Source organism: Papilio machaon, chromosome 19 (genome assembly GCF_912999745.1).
Source record: "Papilio machaon chromosome 19, ilPapMach1.1, whole genome shotgun sequence".
In the NCBI taxonomy this organism is placed as follows: domain Eukaryota; kingdom Metazoa; phylum Arthropoda; class Insecta; order Lepidoptera; family Papilionidae; genus Papilio; species Papilio machaon.
The window spans coordinates 5,260,888-5,281,153 of record NC_060004.1 but is presented as its reverse complement, the minus strand read 5'-3'; the positions used below and the strand labels follow the sequence as shown (position 1 = coordinate 5,281,153).

General features: G+C 36.9%; 1 protein-coding gene across 1 annotated transcript; it reads right to left on the bottom strand.

The window, feature by feature from the left end:
* Nucleotides 1-6,095: 6,095 nt before the first annotated feature.
* LOC123722104 lies at nucleotides 6,096-9,442 on the bottom strand. Its single transcript, XM_045682650.1, has 4 exons — nucleotides 9,436-9,442; nucleotides 8,577-9,341; nucleotides 8,067-8,255; nucleotides 6,096-7,942 (listed from the first exon to the last, which is right to left on the bottom strand). The coding sequence occupies exons 2-4, from the start codon at nucleotides 9,334-9,336 to the stop codon at nucleotides 6,096-6,098; spliced, it is 2,796 nt and encodes a 931-aa protein (XP_045538606.1). The 5' UTR covers nucleotides 9,337-9,341; nucleotides 9,436-9,442.
* Between the last annotated feature and the right edge of the window lie 10,824 nt (nucleotides 9,443-20,266).

Sequence of the window (20,266 nt, the reverse complement as noted above, 5' to 3'; positions counted from 1 at the left end):
CACAAGACTACCAAACTATAGTTATTTTATTTGTATTACTGAAGATAATAATCTACAATAATTATTTTACAATTTTATAGTCATCTGTTCATGATTCGAATTAATGTACCTGTGTCAAAATTTTTGTTTTCTGATATTTTACAAATGACATGTACTTAAATCATCATCATCATCAACCTGCCCTTATCCCTATGGAGGGTCGGCACAGTATGTACTACTCCTCCATACATCTCTATCAGACGTCATATCTGAATTTATCCCCTTCTTACGCATATCCTCTTTCACACAATCCATCCATACTTTCTTTGGTCTTCCTCTACCTTTATAGCCATCCACATTCAATCTCATTACTTTTTTGTTTATATGATTATCATCCCTCCGCATAACATGTCCAAACCACGCTAACCTTCTGCTCCTCAATTTCTCGATAACTGGCGCTACTCTCAAACTTCCTCTGATATGCACATTCTTAACTTTATCTTTTCTTGTCACACCACACATCCATCTTAGCATACGCATCTCAGCTACATGCAATCTTCTTTCATCCGAAACCTTGGTGGCCCAACATTCAGATCCGTACAATAAGACAGGTCTTACGATTGACTTGTAGATCTGTCCCTTAAGCTTGGGTGGCATTCTTGGATCACAATTCACACCGGTGACCTGTCGCCGTTTCATCCAACCTGCATTTATTCGGCTTTTCACATCCCGGTCAACACCACCATCGTATTGGACGAGTGAACCGAGGTACTTAAAATCGGAGCAGGTTGGTAGGTCAACACCATTTAAAGCGATTGGAGAAAAGCTGGTCGGACCACCAAAATCGCAGAACAAATGTTCAGTTTTGGTTCTGCTGATTTTAAGACTCTCCAATTTATCTCGCCATTTTTCCAACCTGCTCTGCACCTCGCATTCATCCTCCCCGACAAGCACGATGTCATCAGCATAAAGCATACACCAGGGTGCTTCCTCCTGTATGTCTGATGTTAGCGCATCCATTACCAGGAGGAAGAGATACGGACTTAAAGCCGAACCCTGGTGTAGGCCTACCGAGACACCAAACCTGTCACTATCGCCAACAGCAGACTGGATGTGTGTATTGGCTCGACAATACATAGCACGAATAAGTTGCAGGTATTTCCCAGGCACTCCTTTCACTTTCAAAGCCCACCACAAAACCTTTCTCGGAACCCTATCGTATGCTTTTTCGAGGTCTACAAACACCATGTGCAGGTTTTTATGCACAGGCTATAGGCCTGTTCTCGCAAAGTTGGCGAATAGCAAAAATGGCATCCGTAGTCCCCCGTCCTGGTGTAAACCCAAATTGGTTCCGAGTTACCTCACTCTCCTCTCTTATTCTTCCGTCCACCACTCTCTCCCAAGCTTTCATACTGTGTGACATGAGCTTTATTCCTCTATAGTTGTTACAGATTTGTACATCACCTCTGTACTCTGATCTACTGAGTCTTTGTAACAGTCATGATATTCCACAATATTATCACGATTTCTATAAATCTTTGGCATGTGGAACCCACGAAGCTGCTGAGGTACAGGATCCGCTACAGGAGTCAAGTCTTTAGACGTGATTTTGCTTTAAATATTTTGGTACCCAATTTTTTTTTATGTTAAGATAATACGAATGTTGGTTTAGATGAGTTTATTTCCTACAGTTCCTAATAAACTAGTCTTAGTTTATTATAATTAGAGTAGGTACATTTTATAAAATAATTTAATTTAAATAGCACAAGTTTTAAAGTTAAGCATAAGTACCTTTTTTATTAGGAATTCTTAATTTTCATGGATAATATAAGTAAAAAAGTCTTATAAAGTCACGAATTTGTCATTTTAATTATGCTACTTTGATTCAATAAATGATTGTTTAATAATAACATAATGCTCTTTATTTCTACCACTTTAAATGATCCATTCTTATATTTCTAGTAAAAAAATAATAATAATAAAAGCACTGTCAATAAAAATAAGATATTCACGCAAAGATAAAAGATTAAAAAAAAAACATACAACGATGAATATACAGTAAAATATGAATACCGTCCACAAAACGCTCATCAAGTTCAAGGAATAAGAACACAAACTATGGTTACTGTATCCATCGTGTATCCTATAATACACTGAAAAAAGCTGTAACATATTATTACTGTATCAACATTCATTTTTTTTTTCGTGGAACAAAACTGTAAGTGGCTATTATGGGAACAACCTTTCGACATAAATAGTAGCAATATGATCTTTACCGATTTTTTCCTATTTGGATAAAATATACAATCTTGTAACTGCAACAGTACTTTAGGCAAAAAATAACGAACAAGGTGACATATAATTTATTTTAAGATATTCAGTAGTTTTATAGTTATTCCATAATTTCATTAAATATTTTTTCCTGAACATTTTCATTTTTACGATTGCGGCTTTATTCCCGGTACCCATCGATATAGGCTACTTATTACGTTTTTTTTATACTCCGCGCGAACAGAGTCGCGGGCAAAAGCTAGTTCTTTATAAATATAATTTTTTCACAATTTGTCCATTTGAAAATTACAAAATTTCAAGTTTGAATGTTTCGTTATGAAGTAGAAATTATGACGCGTAAAAATATTAGAGGTTTAATATTTGTATACAATTTTTAATATTTTACTTTATTTGAATTTACTTGACGAGGCCCAGGCCCACCCGCGGCTGTAGCGCCTCAGATGATGATGATGATGATGATACAATTTTTGAGTTTATATCATTCATAACAACTGTAACTAGGACGAAATTAATTACTTGTAATACATTGTTAGTAGGATCGATGGAGCATAGACGAAAAATTACACAAAACAAAAGCAGTTTAGGCATATTTATTAAATACTAGCTGTCACCTGTGACTACATTCGCGCCGGATAAAAAAAATCATTATTAATAGCCTACGTGTTCTTCCAGACTATGTGTTGATGCCAAATTTCATCAAGATCCGTTGAGCCTTTCTGAAGATACCTTCAAACAAACATCCATCCATTCATCCATTTATCTAAACATTCGCATTCATAATATTAGTAGCTGTCGCCCGCGATTCCGTCCGCGCGCAGTTAAAAAAACCTAATAGGGGTATGAAAAATAGATAGTAGCCGATTCTCAGACCTATTAAATATGAATATAAAATTTCATAACAATCGGTCAAGCCGTTTCGGAGGAGTATGGTAACTAATATTGTGACATGAGAATTATATATATATAAGATTAGTAAGAGTAAGACTACTAAGAAGTAAGATTCACAAAGAAGTTTTGGAGTTAAAGATTAACCTTCGTTTAATTAAAACAATATATCGAATCTGTTTTTAGTAGGATATAAGATTAGAAAATAATAAAGGCATCTATCTCTAAAATTTATAATTCTTACTTAATGGAGAGCAGTGACACGTTGGAAGAGTGGAAAAAAGTTTTTTCGCCCGCCATTTAACTCGGCCATCGACTAGCGTTAATATATCAGCACTTGATACGCTTTTAGTTGGTCCAAGTTACTGACGAACACGTTTCAATATTTTCGAACTCTCATTTAATAAATATTTTTCAACCAGTCTTGTAACAAACGTTATATCTAAGCAGGTTTTTGAAGGTCTAACAACTGATTCGTATTAAAAAGGATTCACCGATAAATGGGCAACTATTTATCAAACCATGGACTATCGAGTATTTTTATCATTAAAAAAATCGGTGGCATGTCGTACAGTATGTTAAACGTGACGTCATCTAAATTATAACTCATGTAATTTTTTCGGTAAGATATTAGCGGGGGTGTAACTTCCTATGGTTAGTCTGTTTTGTATATGCATTATTATTAACGTATCTTTTCCCGATACGGTCATACAAAACATATTTTTATCACGGATTTATCAACGAAAATATTAGGGATGACATAACGTAGGCTATCGTACTTCCTGCTATGTTGTAGAAACCCACCACAGTTATGTAGAATATATGAACTACTAGTTGTCGCCCGCAACTCCGTCTGCGTGGAATTAAAAAATGTAATAAGTAGCCTATGTGTTCTTTCAGACTATGTTCTTCATCTGTGCCAAATTTCATCAAGATCCATGTAAATGTTCCGGAGATACCTTCAAACAAACATCCATCTATCGAAACTTTCACATTTATTATATTAGTAAGATTTCTTTTCGCGAACGCTTATGACATGGGATCAATTTTATCGCATTTCCACTTTGGAAGCGGTATCCACTAATTAATTACCTCCCAGGCTCTATAGCACAGACGTTCACAAAATGGCCGTTCAGAGGGCACGTTCGTTTTAAATGCGATACAAAAATACATTTATATGTCCACGGACATTCAATAAAAATGGTTTTTCTCCCAGACAAAGTATACAGATAAAATGCATTGGTTTATTTACGGATTTATGATAACTTTTCAATTTATTTCATACTCTGATTGCTAACTTTAAATTGAAAAACACACTACGCTTTTCGCAAAGGTCAATGCAATAATAGCTACGTTTTACCTGAAAATAAAACGTTTATTAAACATACTTACCTAATTCGAAGCCTAATAAACATGAGAGTAGCGTTCGTTTTCGTAATGTGCTCATAGTGTACTTCCGGTCCATCCCTTCTCCTATCCCCTTCCCTCGTTTCTAGTCAACTTCATATCCGTACGACTGCAGCGCCACCAAAGGCAGCTGAGTTATTAGACTCAATATTTCTTCATTGCGTCTCTTTGCCACCAGGTAGGATTTAAAAATATTAGGCTTCGAATTAGGTAAGTATGTTTAATAAACGTTTTATTTTCAGGTAAAACGTAGCTATTAAACAGTACTGTACCGTCATTCGAAGCCTAATAAACATGAGAGACGTGTTTACTATCGCCTGGTGGTGGCGCGAAATAATACGCCAATGTGATTGCTAGAAGTAATTCTGTTGTTTTATTGTGTTACGTACTTATTTGTGTATAAGAAAATAAATAAAAACTTGAATTTTACATTTGATTTATTGAGAACAAGCTATTGATCCCTAAGATACATACGTCGATCGAGCGATTGACGAGAACATCGGAAGATGCAAACATATTATAAATGTAAGTTAAACATACAAGACTAGCTCGTTTAAAGTAAATAGATAATAATCAATCATCAGTTGGTACAAATAATTTTGAGACTGTATTGGAATTAATCATGCTGTTTGTGATATCTTTGCGATAGAATTTCTTGAACGTATTAGCCGATTTCCAATTTCCGCGCACCAAAATATCGTCAAGTGGGAAATTCTCGACCCAGTTTTTCGAGGCCACAGCCGACCTAAAACTTCCAGCGGTAGCTTTAATGCCAGCTTCTTGCAGAAGTTTCTTCACCCATCCTGCTATAATTGTTCTAGATGCAGGTCGAGGTCTTCCAGTAAGGGCAATGAATAGACTATCAGAGTTAGCTACTCCTCTTTTCTCCTGAGAGAGATGGATAAGGTGTTTAACCCAGTGAACAGGACAAAGACGTACATTGTCTTTGTTCGAAATTAATTTCCAAGACGATTGCTGTTGAGTACTAGAGTCGGTCTTTGAACCAAAAGCAGGTTTAAAAATAATACCATCCTCCTCAGTTATATAATGTTGTGGTGAGATCTTTAAAAGCGTTAAGTCGTGCACCCGTCTCCCCGAACAAAGCAGAAGTATTGCTGCTGTGCACTTTGAGGCTTCATACAAGCTAGAAGTATTAGCATCCTTGGTATTCAAAAACTGTTCCATTATGCTAGTATCCCAGATAGGTGGCTTCTGAGGTCTTTGTTTTGCCAAGGCGATAGCTTTCAGAACATGTCGCACTAAGGTGTGGGAATTTAATTTTTCTTGATTATCGGGATTAGAGAAAGTGACAACAACAGATTTATGTACCCGAATTGTACTTAAGGAAAAACCGTCTTTCTGGTGAAGATCAGCGAGAAACCTAGCTAAATCAGATGCTGTAGGATTGTTTATGCTGATTTTTTGAGCTCGAGCCCAAGATAACCATCTGGCCCAGGCTGGCTTGTATGTTTTTAAGGTAGATCTACGCCAGCTAGCCGATAATAAATCCTTCTGATCCTTAGTCCAACCTGTCAACTGTTTGCTCCACCCCCACATTTCCATATCTCGAGGTTCATCTCCGACACTTTCGGTGGAGGGAGCCCCGTTGTTGTATCTATCAGGACTTGTGACAGATTCTTGATCGTGAACGGAGCGTCCTGAGCACGACTTTTCAAGTCTGGCCTCCAATAAGCGCCCTCCCAGCGAGGCACAATTATCAAATAGGACCCTATTGCTTTGTTCAGATGAGCTAGGACTCTGGGAATGAGATGCGGGGGTGGAAACAGCCATGCCAGGTGAAAATTCCATTCCATACCCAGAGCATCGTAATAGGTCGCTTGTTTGTCGGTCCTGTCTAGTGTGCAGTATGTCTGCACTACGTGTGCGTCTCGTGACGCGAAGAGGTCCACTGTTGGCGTGCCCCATTTTTTGAACACGATCTGAGTTAAAGGTGGTAGTAAGTGCCACTCTGGTGTTATCTGCCGACGGGACAGCCGATCCGCATAACAGTTGTAGCTCCCCGGGATATGATACACGGATATTCGAATGTTGTAAAGGTCCAAAATTTGATACACCTTTTTGGTGAGTTTTGTCAAAGCTACAGATTTCGTCCCGCCTTCGTTGCGAAGATAAGCTATTACTGAACTGTTGTCGGACTGTATTAAAAGACCCTTGGAAGCTAGGGACTTTCCACGAAGATTGAGAACGTTCAGGATCGCTAACATTTCCTTCTGGTTGCAGTGCAACCGTTGTTGAGAATGAGTCCAACATCCCTGCAGCTTTTGGTTGTCCAATATGGCTCCCCAACCCAGATCGCTCGCGTCTGTAGTAAGGTAATGACGGGGAGCGGGAATATGTAATTGCGAGTGAGTTCGACAATTGCGCTGCCACCATATTAGCTCTAATATGACTTGAGCTGGTAAGGGTAGAGTTTTTATACGGGGACAAGCTAACATTTTGTTGGACAGCGCTTGCAGCGCGCGATAATGGAGACGTCCCCTCTTGACAACGAAACATGCGAAATTCATCATTCCAATAATCTTTTGTAAATCTAACAAAGTTGTCTTTTTCTTGGCTAGTAAATTTGCAGAGAGACTCTCTATTTTTGTCGTTAATCTGTCTGGAAGATATTTCAAGTTCTGCCAAGGGTCCCAAATCAAACCTAGAAACTCCAGAGCCTTCCGCGGTGTGAGCACCGACTTCTCTGTGTTTATTTCCCAACCTAGGGACCGCAGCAGACTTATAGTGACGACAATATGTTTCTGCAGAGTGGCTGCGTCCTGATTTACCAAGAAGAAGTCGTCGAGATATACAAGAATGCGCACACCGCGATTTCGTAGGCACTGAGCTATCCAGTTGGTCAGGCACGCAAACGCCTTCGGCGCGGAACTCAGGCCGAATGGCAGGCAGGTTATTTGCCATAATTTGTTGGCATAAATCAGCCGAAGGAAACGTCTGTGGGCTTGTGCCACCGGTAGGTGAAAATAAGCCTGGCGCAAGTCTATTTTGGCCATCCAGTCGTTTTCTTGTATAAAATCTGGCACGCGCTGGACATTTACAAGCCGAAACTTGCCGGCGTGAACAAAGTTGTTTAACCTTTTCAGATTGAAGATTGGCCTTGAGGTGCCGTCGCTTTTTGGACGTAAGAAAATTGTGGATATGAAGCTGGGTGTTACCCGTGCTTCTTCTAGCACACCTTCTAGAACCAGCTTCTTTATAATTTTTGACATTTCCGGGGACACGTTTGTTTGGTGTTGAAAATTGGGAGTGTGCAAAGGAGGCTTCTGTTTGAATGGGATGCGGTACCCCGTAACCATTTTGAGTATATGAGGCGGCGCCCCAAGATACTCCCATTGATCGACGTAAACATGAAGCTGCCCTGCACGGAAAAGATGACTCGGCGAGTCAGGTCCTTTTCCTTGGCTGATCTCTCCTATCCCGTCGGGATGAGGGAGAGGTTGCATCATTTCCTTTACGAGTGGAGTGATCTCCCAGTCGCTTACCATTTCGTCCCCTTGAAGAGTTGTTGAAAGTACCAGGTTTCTTTTGTGGTGCAGGAAAATTATTCTTCGGATACCCTTTAGATGTTGATGGTTTTTGTGGGCCCCGCGAAGAATGCGGATCGTTCTGCAGGGCAGGTTTGCGATCCTTGATTTTTGGCCAAAAAGCTTTGTTCACTCCACCAGCTTTTTCTATAACAGAGCTAAATTTTTCTGCATTAAACAAGGTCGAGCAAGAAGGGGGGATTTTACGAAAGGCATTTTTATAAAAGGGATCCTTGACGTTTGCTAAAATGCCCTCGCGGCGATGTTGGATGAGTTCAGCCCGATGGCCACATACTAATTGGAGTACATCACAGGAAGCCTTACAAAAAATGCCTTCAGTAAAAATTTCGTTAATCTTTGTGTAAATTTCTGTATAATTTAACGAATCTGACAGTTGAGCCCAAATTAAAAAATTTCGCATTTCAGATTGTAACACGTCACGTTGTTTGAGAAGTGCGTATGTGATACCGGCAAAAGCTTTTTCCATATTGGCAGAAAATTTTGAATTATCGTAACGCTTTACCTCCTCATTGGGCTCCAGAGAAGTAAAACCAGGATTATGTAAACATGATTTTTGAACGTCCGCATAACGAACATTATTCCAGTCCTCCTGATCAAAAAGTTGTAACTCGAACAGCTGCTTAAGCATTTCATTTGGTGTATGAGGAATAGCGGGTTCCTTAATTTTAGTTCCTACAGTTAAATTTAATTCCGGTTCCATGACGGGAATATCTTGATTAGACTCATGCGTATTCGCTTCATTGCCACCGGAAACATCTTCGAAAAGCTCGCCACTTGCATCCAGATCAATTTGATCGTCACAATCACATATTGATTGTGATCGTGGCCTTGTAGCAACATCATTTCCGGATACGGAAGTTTCTTTCGGAATAATTTGCTTTTGGAGAGAAGTGACAGTTTTAATTAAATCCATAATTAACTTACGGTCTTGCTTTGATCCTGACTTCCTCCGTTTTTTCTTGCTCTTCCTTTTAGGTTTGCATTTATAGTCTGACGAATAACTGGAAGTATTCGACGAAGTTGAAGCGCTCGACGAACTGGATGAGCTAGATGAGCTTCTCGATCGCTTTCGCTTTCTTTTCTTCTTTTTTTCATCAACCGACTTGGCCAGTTGTTTAGAGTCCCTTCTTCGCTCCCTCCGATCCTCATTATTATCGCCTTCTCCTCCCTGGCTCCGATCTTCCCCTTTGGATGGACACTCCTCCATGATAACTACAAAAAAATATTGAATATAACAATTTTAAATTATCGAACGGCAAGGCCGTTAAGCTGCTTTAACATGAATTAAAAAGTTTATTGTACTTACTATTTTCTTGAAAAATAATTAACGCAAATAAAACCTTACGTATTGAAGTACACTACAAACACAGTCGAGACGGCTCACAGCACGTACGTGGCTAGACACGACCGCCTCTGGCGAGAAACGAAACGCCAATGAAGAAATATTGAGTCTAATAACTCAGCTGCCTTTGGTGGCGCTGCAGTCGTACGGATATGAAGTTGACTAGAAACGAGGGAAGGGGATAGGAGAAGGGATGGACCGGAAGTACACTATGAGCACATTACGAAAACGAACGCTACTCTCATGTTTATTAGGCTTCGAATGACGGTACAGTACTGTTTAATATTATTTTTTATAGTGTATTGCAGAGGAAGCCTACTATTGATTTAATGAGTGTATTTGATGTCTAATTCTAAACATTATAACATAAAAGATCTGTTTACGAAATTTATTAAACTAACTTTAATTATTTTTTATTATAACGTCAAGTTTCATAAGGGTTTTATGGTTAATAAATACAATACAACAACTTTAATAAACATAATAAAAAACGCAAAACCAATGCATTTAAAGTGACCAAGGGAGCGACAACCGGAGACTGCTTTATACTGAAAATGATATCGTAGTTCACATGCATACTTTCTTGTCTGTTTATACGATATTTACAAAGAAACTGATACTTAATTTGATATATTTCTACAATATTCTTTTATTCATAACATGATTATACTTTCTAGCGGTTGTTTTATGAATATTTGATTTATTATAATGCAAAAATTATTCTTTCAACTTTACAAATAACAATATAGCACTGAACAGAGGATTATGAATAAATTAAAGTGATAAATAAGACAAAATACATATAAAACAATATGCTAAATATCGAATAAATTGTTTAACCATTTTGGGTAGCAAAATTATTGAAGGAAAGTATTGGGCACCATACTTTCCTACATGCATAAATTAAACTTTATTTTAAGTAAGTTCTATTATTTATTTAAAAGATTCTAAAATTAGAGTAAGCTCGATTCTCTCTGAAGGAAAATATATCATCTGACATCCGACAAATGTTACTACCATAAATATGAATAAGTACCAAATTTTGCCGGGTCCGATGTGCATGTTTTCAATCCAAGGAAGACCGTGGGGATCTCTGTGCCAACAGCTGGTTGAGAAGATCATCCCAAGATGCAAAATGGAAACTGTCACTCCTACTAACTGGTTCTAAGAATAAAATTACACAACAACATATCGTTTATTACATCTGTATATATAAAATTAATTATATGACACGCATAACCAGGTCATTAAACATAAGTCTCTTACATCGACACGGTCAGTGTACGCAGGTTTCAACCATCAAGGCAGCTGCGTCCAGTTATAAGAGTACATCATAAAGTACCCTCACGTCGGTGAGTCTTCGCCGGTGAATGGCTGTTTTAATAATTAATTTGTGTACCCCTAGCTCGCGTTTGAGGTCCGGTCTGCCAAAGATTATGCGGTCTACACGTGCACCCGTTTAATGCCGTTTTGCAATTTATTTTCAATTTTGTTAAGTACATAACGAAACTACATACAGTATTAAGAATTTTTATTAAAGAAATTAAATAGCTACCAACTAAATTAAGTATCAAAATCTACATCAGTTTGCTAATTCCCTTAACTAACTTCTATTCCAATAACAGTTTTTGACTTTTTTTGCTGATTGACACATTTTGGAAGAACTTTCTAATATGAAGTAAAAATACTTATAGTTCGAAGAATGAGGCATAGATTAATAATGAAAAAAAAAAAAAACCGAATTAAAAAAAAAAAACCTTCAAAAGTTATACTTTGAATTCTGTTTTTTTTTTGTGAAATATACTATGACCATTTTATCGGACCGTAGAGGCGGCCAGTGCGTACTCCGGAGTAAATAATTGTTCATTCTCTATGGCCGATTGCATGGGGTTGCTTTGGGTCATTTTTAATTCATACCAATATGAATATGCGCTTCGAAAAAAATTAAATCACCTTTATTCTAAAGCCGTTATGGTTGCAAAGGGCGATGTTTATATTTTGCATTGTTCAGTCATAGAAAAACAAGCTGGTCAAGAATACCAGTTGTTTGTGTGTATATTTATAGTAAAGTGCCTGTTTTAAGTGGATCTATTGTTTTTAAATTTCTATCAATTTATTTCTAACTAAATTCATACTTATAGAAAGTAAAGTTATGATAAAATAACCAATTCATTTCAAATAAGTGCAATATTGAAAAAATCATTTAAGCGTTCCAAAACCAAAAAAAAGCAATAATTGTATAATTAATTTTCTTTTTAAAATAGATTTATTAAAAAAAATTAATAACACACTTTTTTCTCATATAATTTAATAGTACAGATGACAATGAATTGACATTGTATAGAATGTTAAATTCTTCATAGATACCCCCTACATCTTGTACAATATACCCCCAAGGGGGTATAGATCTGGGGTAATAGATTGGCTAACTTGTTTTATTTCTCGAAAACTGTATCGTTATATTTAAAAAAGTTCCTAACGTGTTATAAACACTGGCAACATTTTTTCTTTTAAAAACAACTAATGCTGACAGATTACATTAGTAGAGAGTACCATTTGCAACATCTTTTTAATATTTTCACAAGAAGTTACGTCGAGGAATCCTTTAACGCATTTTCTCTGTATACTTGGTGTTTTCTTTAGTTCGCCTTGAATGACTTTATATTACGAGTACGCTTGAGTTTGAAGCGTTTTTCCTCGTATTATTTTTACATGGTTTATGATGAGTGGAACGAAAGGAGCTGTATGCCATTCGTTAACTACGCTGCTATTACGAAAAAAATATCTCTGAATTAAACTTATTTACTGTTTTTTATTAATATTTTGGTACAATTTATTACAAAATAGATTCAATAGGCTTGAAAATTAATTATAAATGTTCTAATTTCTGAAGTCCTTAGAAATGAACAAAAGGGTCTTACAGTAAAATTAAAGAAGAAGTAAATAAAATCCAAAAAATATATCATTATTTTTTTATTTAATTTAAAGGTTTTGAGATTTTTCATTTTAAGATTTAAAGAAAAGAAGTTATACGTTAAAAATCTGTTAAATTATTAGTAATTTTAATAAAATAAATAACTGTTTTTTTTTCATGTACGAGTGTGCGAGTAATGCAAGTATTAAGGCCTTATAAATCTCAGTGATAAAAGATAAATACGTCCAGATAATTGGTAGTTAGATTGTAGTTAAGTAAATATGTCTTCCCCAAGGTACTTAGAAATAAATGATAAACGTAGCCTCTCTCAGGGGTGGGGGAGTAACAAGGGGCAGTCCCTAGGGGATGGTCGGACATTACAAGCACCTTTACCATTATTACGCAGTTTTGCTACGACTTCCCAGTTAACAGTTCCAGTTGTAATACTCATTAAACAGTTAGGTAGTGTACAAAACTATCAGATAGAACAGTATTATCTTGAATGTAAGTATGAGTACAAAGCGATAGCAGTACTGCAGTGTCTGTGTGTTCTGTCTTCGTGTGAAATTACCATAACTTTGACATTTTCCATATTAAGTCCAATTAAGGAGGAGCTTTAGGAGTATACCACACTCCGACTTCACATGAGTACTTAGAAATATTGAAGTTGAAAATCGAGATATGTCTGAGAACTGTCTTATGTTTTAAAAAAAATATAGCCTATAATACGCCCGCATGAATCAGCTACCTTCCAGCCCAGGTTCCGTCAAAATTCGTCTAGCCGTTCCGGAGATTACCCGGAACATACGCGGTCTTGCGGACAGACATACAGACAAACATTTTAAAAATTGGTTTTTCATAATCAGCTACGCCACGAGTACTTTTAACATTAAAATAATTTTATATTAAGACATTACAATTATTTTCATACAATTCCCTGACATATAAGTGTTTATTCTGACTGCGGATATTTTACTGCAGCTCTACATGTTATTGTGTCTGTAGACGTAAGTACGCGGTTAAAGGATCAAATTAAAAAATACTAGCACGTGTAACGCAGTACGTATCACATTAATGCATCCGTGTGGTCTAATTTAACTATAAAAGTGTGTGCCTAGACCGCCCCTAGTGTGATCAAACGGCACCATAGAGTTATACATGAATAGACTTGACACATTTGTGGAAACTATGAATAACTTTTAAATGACATTTTAAAATTTTACCGTGAAGTACAAATGTAGGAACATCTGTCTATCTTTGTCTTTTTTACAAGAGAGTGAGAAAGACGCTAGTATTGTTGTTAAACAGGAATTACGATATTGGAAACTCACCATTATCTATACATATAAAAGAAAGTCGTGTTAGTTACACTGTTTATAACTCAAGAACGGCTGAATCGATTTGACTGAAAATTGGTGGGCAGGTAGCTTAGAACCTGGAAACGGACATAGGATAATTTTTACCCCGTTTTCTATTATATTTTATTCTGCGCGGACGGAGTCGCGGGTAAAAGCTAGTATACTACAATAAATAAAATACATAGAGTTCAAAGACAAAATTTAAATTTAATATCATTATAAAGATAGCAACAGTAGCTGCTCTTCTCTTTTGAATATATACTATTAAGATTAATTAACCCTTTCATCCTAAAATCCGATATTTCATCCGCTGCCCTAAGTTATATATTGAATTGTCAATAACTTTGAACACAAACACAAATAATTAGTAAACATCGAGGAGAAATTGCTCGATATCATGACTTGAAATTGAGATCGGTCCGTTTTGATGTCAATACAGATTAATTGAACAACTTTATGGTTCAATTTCGGCTTTATTGTTCTATTGAAAATTTTTGATTTCGTGCTTTGTTCTGAATCGGAAAAAAGGGAATAAATTTTCAGAATTTGAAAGCATTAAAGTACTTTAATTGTAGTGTATTTGTTTTTAAGAGATAATCGTTAAATTTTATTATCTCCGATAAATTTTTATACGTATAAATACAAATCTATATATATAAAAGAAAGTTGTGTTAGTTACACCATTTATAACTCAAGAACGGGTGAATCGATTTGACTGAAAATTGGTGGGCAGGTAGCTTAGAACCAGGAATAGGACATAGGATAATTTTTACCCCGTTTCCTTTCCTTTTTTTTTTTATTCCGCGCGGACGGAGTCGCGGGTAAAAGCTTGTTATAAATATATTAATAGTTAGCGATACTCTGTTTTACGTTATAATATTTACATTAATTATAAATAGCCGTGTCTATTAGTTTCTAGGTATATACTAGGCAAGTGGGGTCTTCGCCCTGTCGAGGGCCTGCGTGCGCCAGTAATAGGTGTTTAGCGGGGCGCCGGCTCGCATAATGCTGGTATCTGGGCCTCCACCGTGTCCCAGTAACGCCTGCATCCTACCACTCATTTGATGCCTTTGACGCCATTTCACGTTTTCCAATAGCAATACACTACTTTCGTTTTTTTTTCCATTTGATCTTTCCAACCAGTACTCTGATACATGGAAGTTTTTTTTATTTACGCACTTTTTAAAAGTTTTTTTTTTCATTTTTATCTCACATTTAATGTTTAACTAGTTAAGCCTACGAGATAGATGTCGCTCACTGCACTTTGTAGCAATGTTTTTGTCTTTAAATAGTTACTTCACATTTACATATACAAATCTTACTAATGTTATAAATGCGAATGTTTAGATGGATGGATAGATGTTTATTTGAAGGTATCTCCAGAACGGTTCAACGGATCTCGATGAAATTTGGCACAGATGTAGATCAATCATGGACGAAGTCACGTTAGTGTAATATAATGATGTTTTTATACCATGTGTTTATAATTAGAATAAAAAATCAACTGTCAACGTCCGGCCAACAGTTTCCCGGTCTACTTCCCCTACAAAAACCTAAGGTATATAAGTGCGGTCAGATAAGTACGTTATACATAACGAAGCCTGTTATGTGCGGGGTAGAAAAACGTGGTACCGCCCATTTGCTCCATGATGGATTTTTTTTTAAGTTTTCAATACATCACCAAATTGACTAGTAGTTAAAGGCGTTTTAATTTGTGTTACACTAAATTAAATTAAAAAAAAATATCAAAAACTATCTACAGTTATTTAAAAAACTTTTCAACCTAACTAATAAATATAAATTTAATTTTGTACCTAAATCTTACATAATATTATAAATACGAATGTTTAGATGGTTGTATGTACCTCTATGTTTGAAAGCATCTCCGCAACTGCTCTACGGATTTAGATAAAATTTGGCATAGATGTAGAGCATAGTCTGGAAGAACTCATAGTCTACTAATATTTTTTAACATTCCGCGCGGATGCAGTCGCGGCTGACAGCTAGTAAAACATAAATTTCAATTTCCTGATTTCACGGTAACTGGTTTTTATAGAAATTAAACCGACATTGCAGGCGACTAAATGTACGCTATTTTTACAGGATTATTAATGTTAAATTGACATATTTAAGCACTTCGTCTATTCATCGTTCATCTCGCTTCCGAAGCGAGTAAAATATATGAGTATCCAGTCATGGAGAAATACTTAAATCTCTTTAGCCTTAAAAAAACTGGAGCGAAAGTAACTTTGCCGTCAGTTCCCGTGTTATTCAAATATTTCGTGTTAAAATGGTTTTATGTTAGGCCTATTTCACGCACTAAAGGCCTCTTTCAGGTGGAAATGAAAGAATGAAGAAAATATTGAGAGAGAAACGCATCTACGAAGCCTTTATTACAGTTCTTTGAATGTTTAGAATCGTTTGCTGAAAAGAATGCGTATTTGCTGTGTAATGCTTGTGCGCACTTTGAGATATATTTTATTTATTATATGAGAAAATGGAGGTTGAATTCAATGGATATAATCACTAAAGCGGGCTATGTTAAATAACTAAAATCTGTTATGAATTGCTCGTGATATTTTTTATTACACTGTTTATAAAAGTGTTTTGGTTTCCTTACATATCATTTTAATTGACCTACCCCTTAGTGTACATTAAAGTGACTCTTCTACACTAAGGGTAGCATTTAGTGACCAATAAACGACTGAGAGTAGCAGTAAATTAAATAATAATTATAAAGTCCATTTTGATAAAGTACCAGGATAACATAAACCAGTGTATACTACATTGGCCAGTCACCGAAGTCTATGTTCTATTTTGCAATAGAAGGGACATTGTTGACTTCATTTCAATTTTCCAACGCCTGAAGCGGACACGCACGGTGTAGCGTTATCAAAAGGGCGAGGGGGGTAAGAGAGGACAAGTAACTAGTCCATTGTCCAACAAAACATACTTTTATAATTTACTAGCTGCCATACCGTCCGCGCGGATTAAAAAAATACTTAAATAGTAGCCTGTGTTTGTGTGTTTTTCCAGAGTATGTTTTACACCTATGCCAAATTTCATCGAGATCCGTTGAGCCATTGCTTTTAAATAAACATCCATCATCTAAACACACGGATTTATAACATTATAATGTGATGTAACAGTAGTATTTAGTGAAAGTTTATGCTTTATTTGTATAACCTATACGTTGCTAAAATTACTAGAAAGTTTTTTATGAAACTTTGGTAGCGGCGTGAAGACCTGAAGTCGTAAATTTCTTTTGTTAAATTAATAGTTGATCCTTGAATTGTATTATAAAAATTTATAATTTTCATTTAGAATACTTTTTTATATTAATAAGTGTAACTTCAAATGGTATTTTAAACTTAAACTAGCTTTTGAACTAAGCGTAGGTGAAACCCTGGTTACAGTTTTCAACCCGTTGAGTTCGTTTCCCTCTGCAACTTTGTTGAATGTGTTATCCCCCTTTCTCGCATAATAAGTTGCTTTATATCAAATGTCGCCCCCTACATAAAATATCCTAGAACCACATACTTGTTACCTAGGTATTACCTAGGCTAGGCGAGGGGAGCCCTAGTCCCCTTATGTAAAGAAAGCCTAGCTCTTTGATCTAACTGAGCAGAAATATGTCAAGTGTCAGCATGCGCCATCTTGTCTATGCGGTTGTGCGTACGAAGAAAGTTTTGTATAATTTTTTTTTATAACGTGTTAATTCTTTTCAATGCCTCTCTTTTATGCCAGAATGCAAACGTATAAGAAAAGTTATTACCAAGTATTTTTTTTAATTTTAAATGTGTTAAGTATCCCTGGCGAACATGGAAAAACTTTCTAATTTTTTTATAACGTCATTAAACTGTTATGTATAAATACTGTAACTGTAGAAAGTATTTAAATAAATGTAACAATTATATTTCTCTTGGTATGTTTTAATTATAATTTTTCTATCGTTACTACGAAATATTAAAAAGAACTACATTGAATCTGTCTTATAAAGCGATGAGAAAGATATGAATTCGAAAAAAAAAAATACATTAGGCACTTCGTACACAAAGCAACGTAAATCTACGAAACCTGGCGAGTTCAAATCTATACAGTTGACATGTAGTCGTGACTGAACTGACCGAATAGACGACGCGCGTAGACGATTCAAACTTGTGTGAACGGAGCACGCGCAGAGATTCTTACGATGCAACCATATATTGTAACTTTCGACTATTTACGTCACCTTGTGTACTAAGGACCTTACAGTGAAATTGACATCAATAATTATTCTGCAGACTAAATTTTACTTCAGCAATTGTTTTTTTAACCCCCAATACAACGAGAGCTGTAAAACTCTTTTTGCAATTCAATTGTTTTTAATTTGAAACCCAAAAAAGGAACAAATGTATGTCATTAAAAAATAGGAAGCCGAAAAAATCTTAACATAAGATTGTTTTAACAAATTCTATTATGAGTTAGGAAAAACTATGTAACTTTATATAAACTCTGTGTTTCATAATTTATTTTAGCCACAATGTGATCCTGAAGCGAGCACACTAGGGCGAAAGCCTTTAATGTTTTATTTTAATGAAAAATTTCCACCGATCGGCCGTTCATATAGAGAATAGGGTATGCATTTGACGTCAGCTGCGTAGCGGTGCAACTTTAAAATGGCCGGCTTTTATTTTATATTTAAGCTACGATTGCACTGCGGAAAATTAATTTATTTCATGTAATTTTTTTACATTTTTTTACATCCCCGCGCTGGCCCTCACGGCGTATGGGGAGCGTCCTCCGGGTGGCGGATGGGGGGGTGGTCGGTAGTACAGCTTAGCTACGCTATCCGGCTAAGCCCGATGGGCTCGCTGACCAAAGTAGGGTGTGGTCCTCCAGCAGTATGGGGGTTGTGCGGCGGGCTGACAACTCGCCCACGGAAAAAACCAATTGTTACGAAACCGACAAAAGAGAAGAGAATACAATCTGATCCCAAACTCAACGAACACTGGCGAGGAACAACGGACACCCGATTAGCCACATGGAACGTGCGGAGTCTTTACAGACCAGGGTCCATATACAATGTCCTGCGAGAAATGGAGACCTATGGTATAGGGATAGCGGCGCTACAGGAAGTCCGATGGCCTAGGCAAGGCGAATGTAACATCGACAACAGAGCTACCCTTTTCTATAGCGGCTCGGACTCCGGACACCATGTGAATGGAACTGGTTTTCTCATCCGGAATAGCTTACTAGGAAACGTCCTCAGTTTTACTGCTGTCTCAGACAGGATCTGTCTGCTTCGACTCAAAAGCCGTTTCTCCCACATAACAATTATCAATGCATACGCACCCACAGAAATATCTAGTGAGGTTTCCAAAGACAGCTTCTACGAAGACCTAGAAGTCCTATATGACCAGGCTGGCAGCTACGATGTCAAAATATTAATTGGTGACTTTAATGCGCAAATTGGGAGGGAGGAGGCTTTTGTGCCCACAATTGGTCGACATAGCAAACACAGCATGTCCAATGATAATGGATTAAGGTTGATTACATTTGCAACATTAAAGTCGTTAGTAATCAAGAGCACCATGTATCCTCATAAGGAAATCTATAAGGGCACATGGAAGTCCCCTGACGGACTGACCGTCAATCAAATTGACCACGTCCTCATCGATGACAGACACAAGAGCATAATACAAGACGTCAGAACTTACAGGGGAGCAGATTGCGATAGTGACCACTACCTGCAAGTGGTCAAAATGAAACCAAAAATAAATACCAAGAAAAGTGCCAAAGTAGATAAAGAAGACTTACTTGACGTGGAGAAGCTTAAGGACCCAGCTACAGGCACCCAATTCCAAATAGAGACCAGCAATAAATTTAGCGAACTAAAAGTAGACGAAATGGATATAGAAGACCTTTGGGAGAAAGTTAAAGACACAGCCAAACAAGCGGGTTTAAAGACTATAGGCAAAAGGAAAGGAAAAAAGAAGAAGTGGTGGACAGAAGACTGCGAGAAAATAGTGGAAGATAGGAGGAGACATCGTATTCTCGCAGAACAAGACCCTCGACAGAAGCCGAGATATGACGAACTTAGACGGCAAGCGCAAAGAGTAATACGACAAGCCAAAAGGAAACATCTAGAGGATAGGATAAAAGAGATGGAAACTCTAATAAGAGCCAATGAGTCACACAAGTTTTACCAAGAGATTCGCGCTGTCAAGAAAGGATATCAACCTACCGCACAGATTCTTTTGGATGACGAAGGCAATCTTGTAACAGACACCGAAGATCTCAAAGAGATGTGGCGGTCCTACTTTCAGGGTCTATTGAATTGCCCAGAGCCAGAGCAGACTGTTAATTTAAACTGTGAAGCAAATACACATACTGACGTAGCGCCATTATCGTTTGAAGAAGTCAAGAAGGCGATAATGAGGCTGAAAAACGATAAAGCTCCTGGCATGGACAATTTGCACGCCGAAATCTGGAAGTACGGAGGAGTCGCCACCCAGTGCAAACTATATGAGCTACTGTGTAA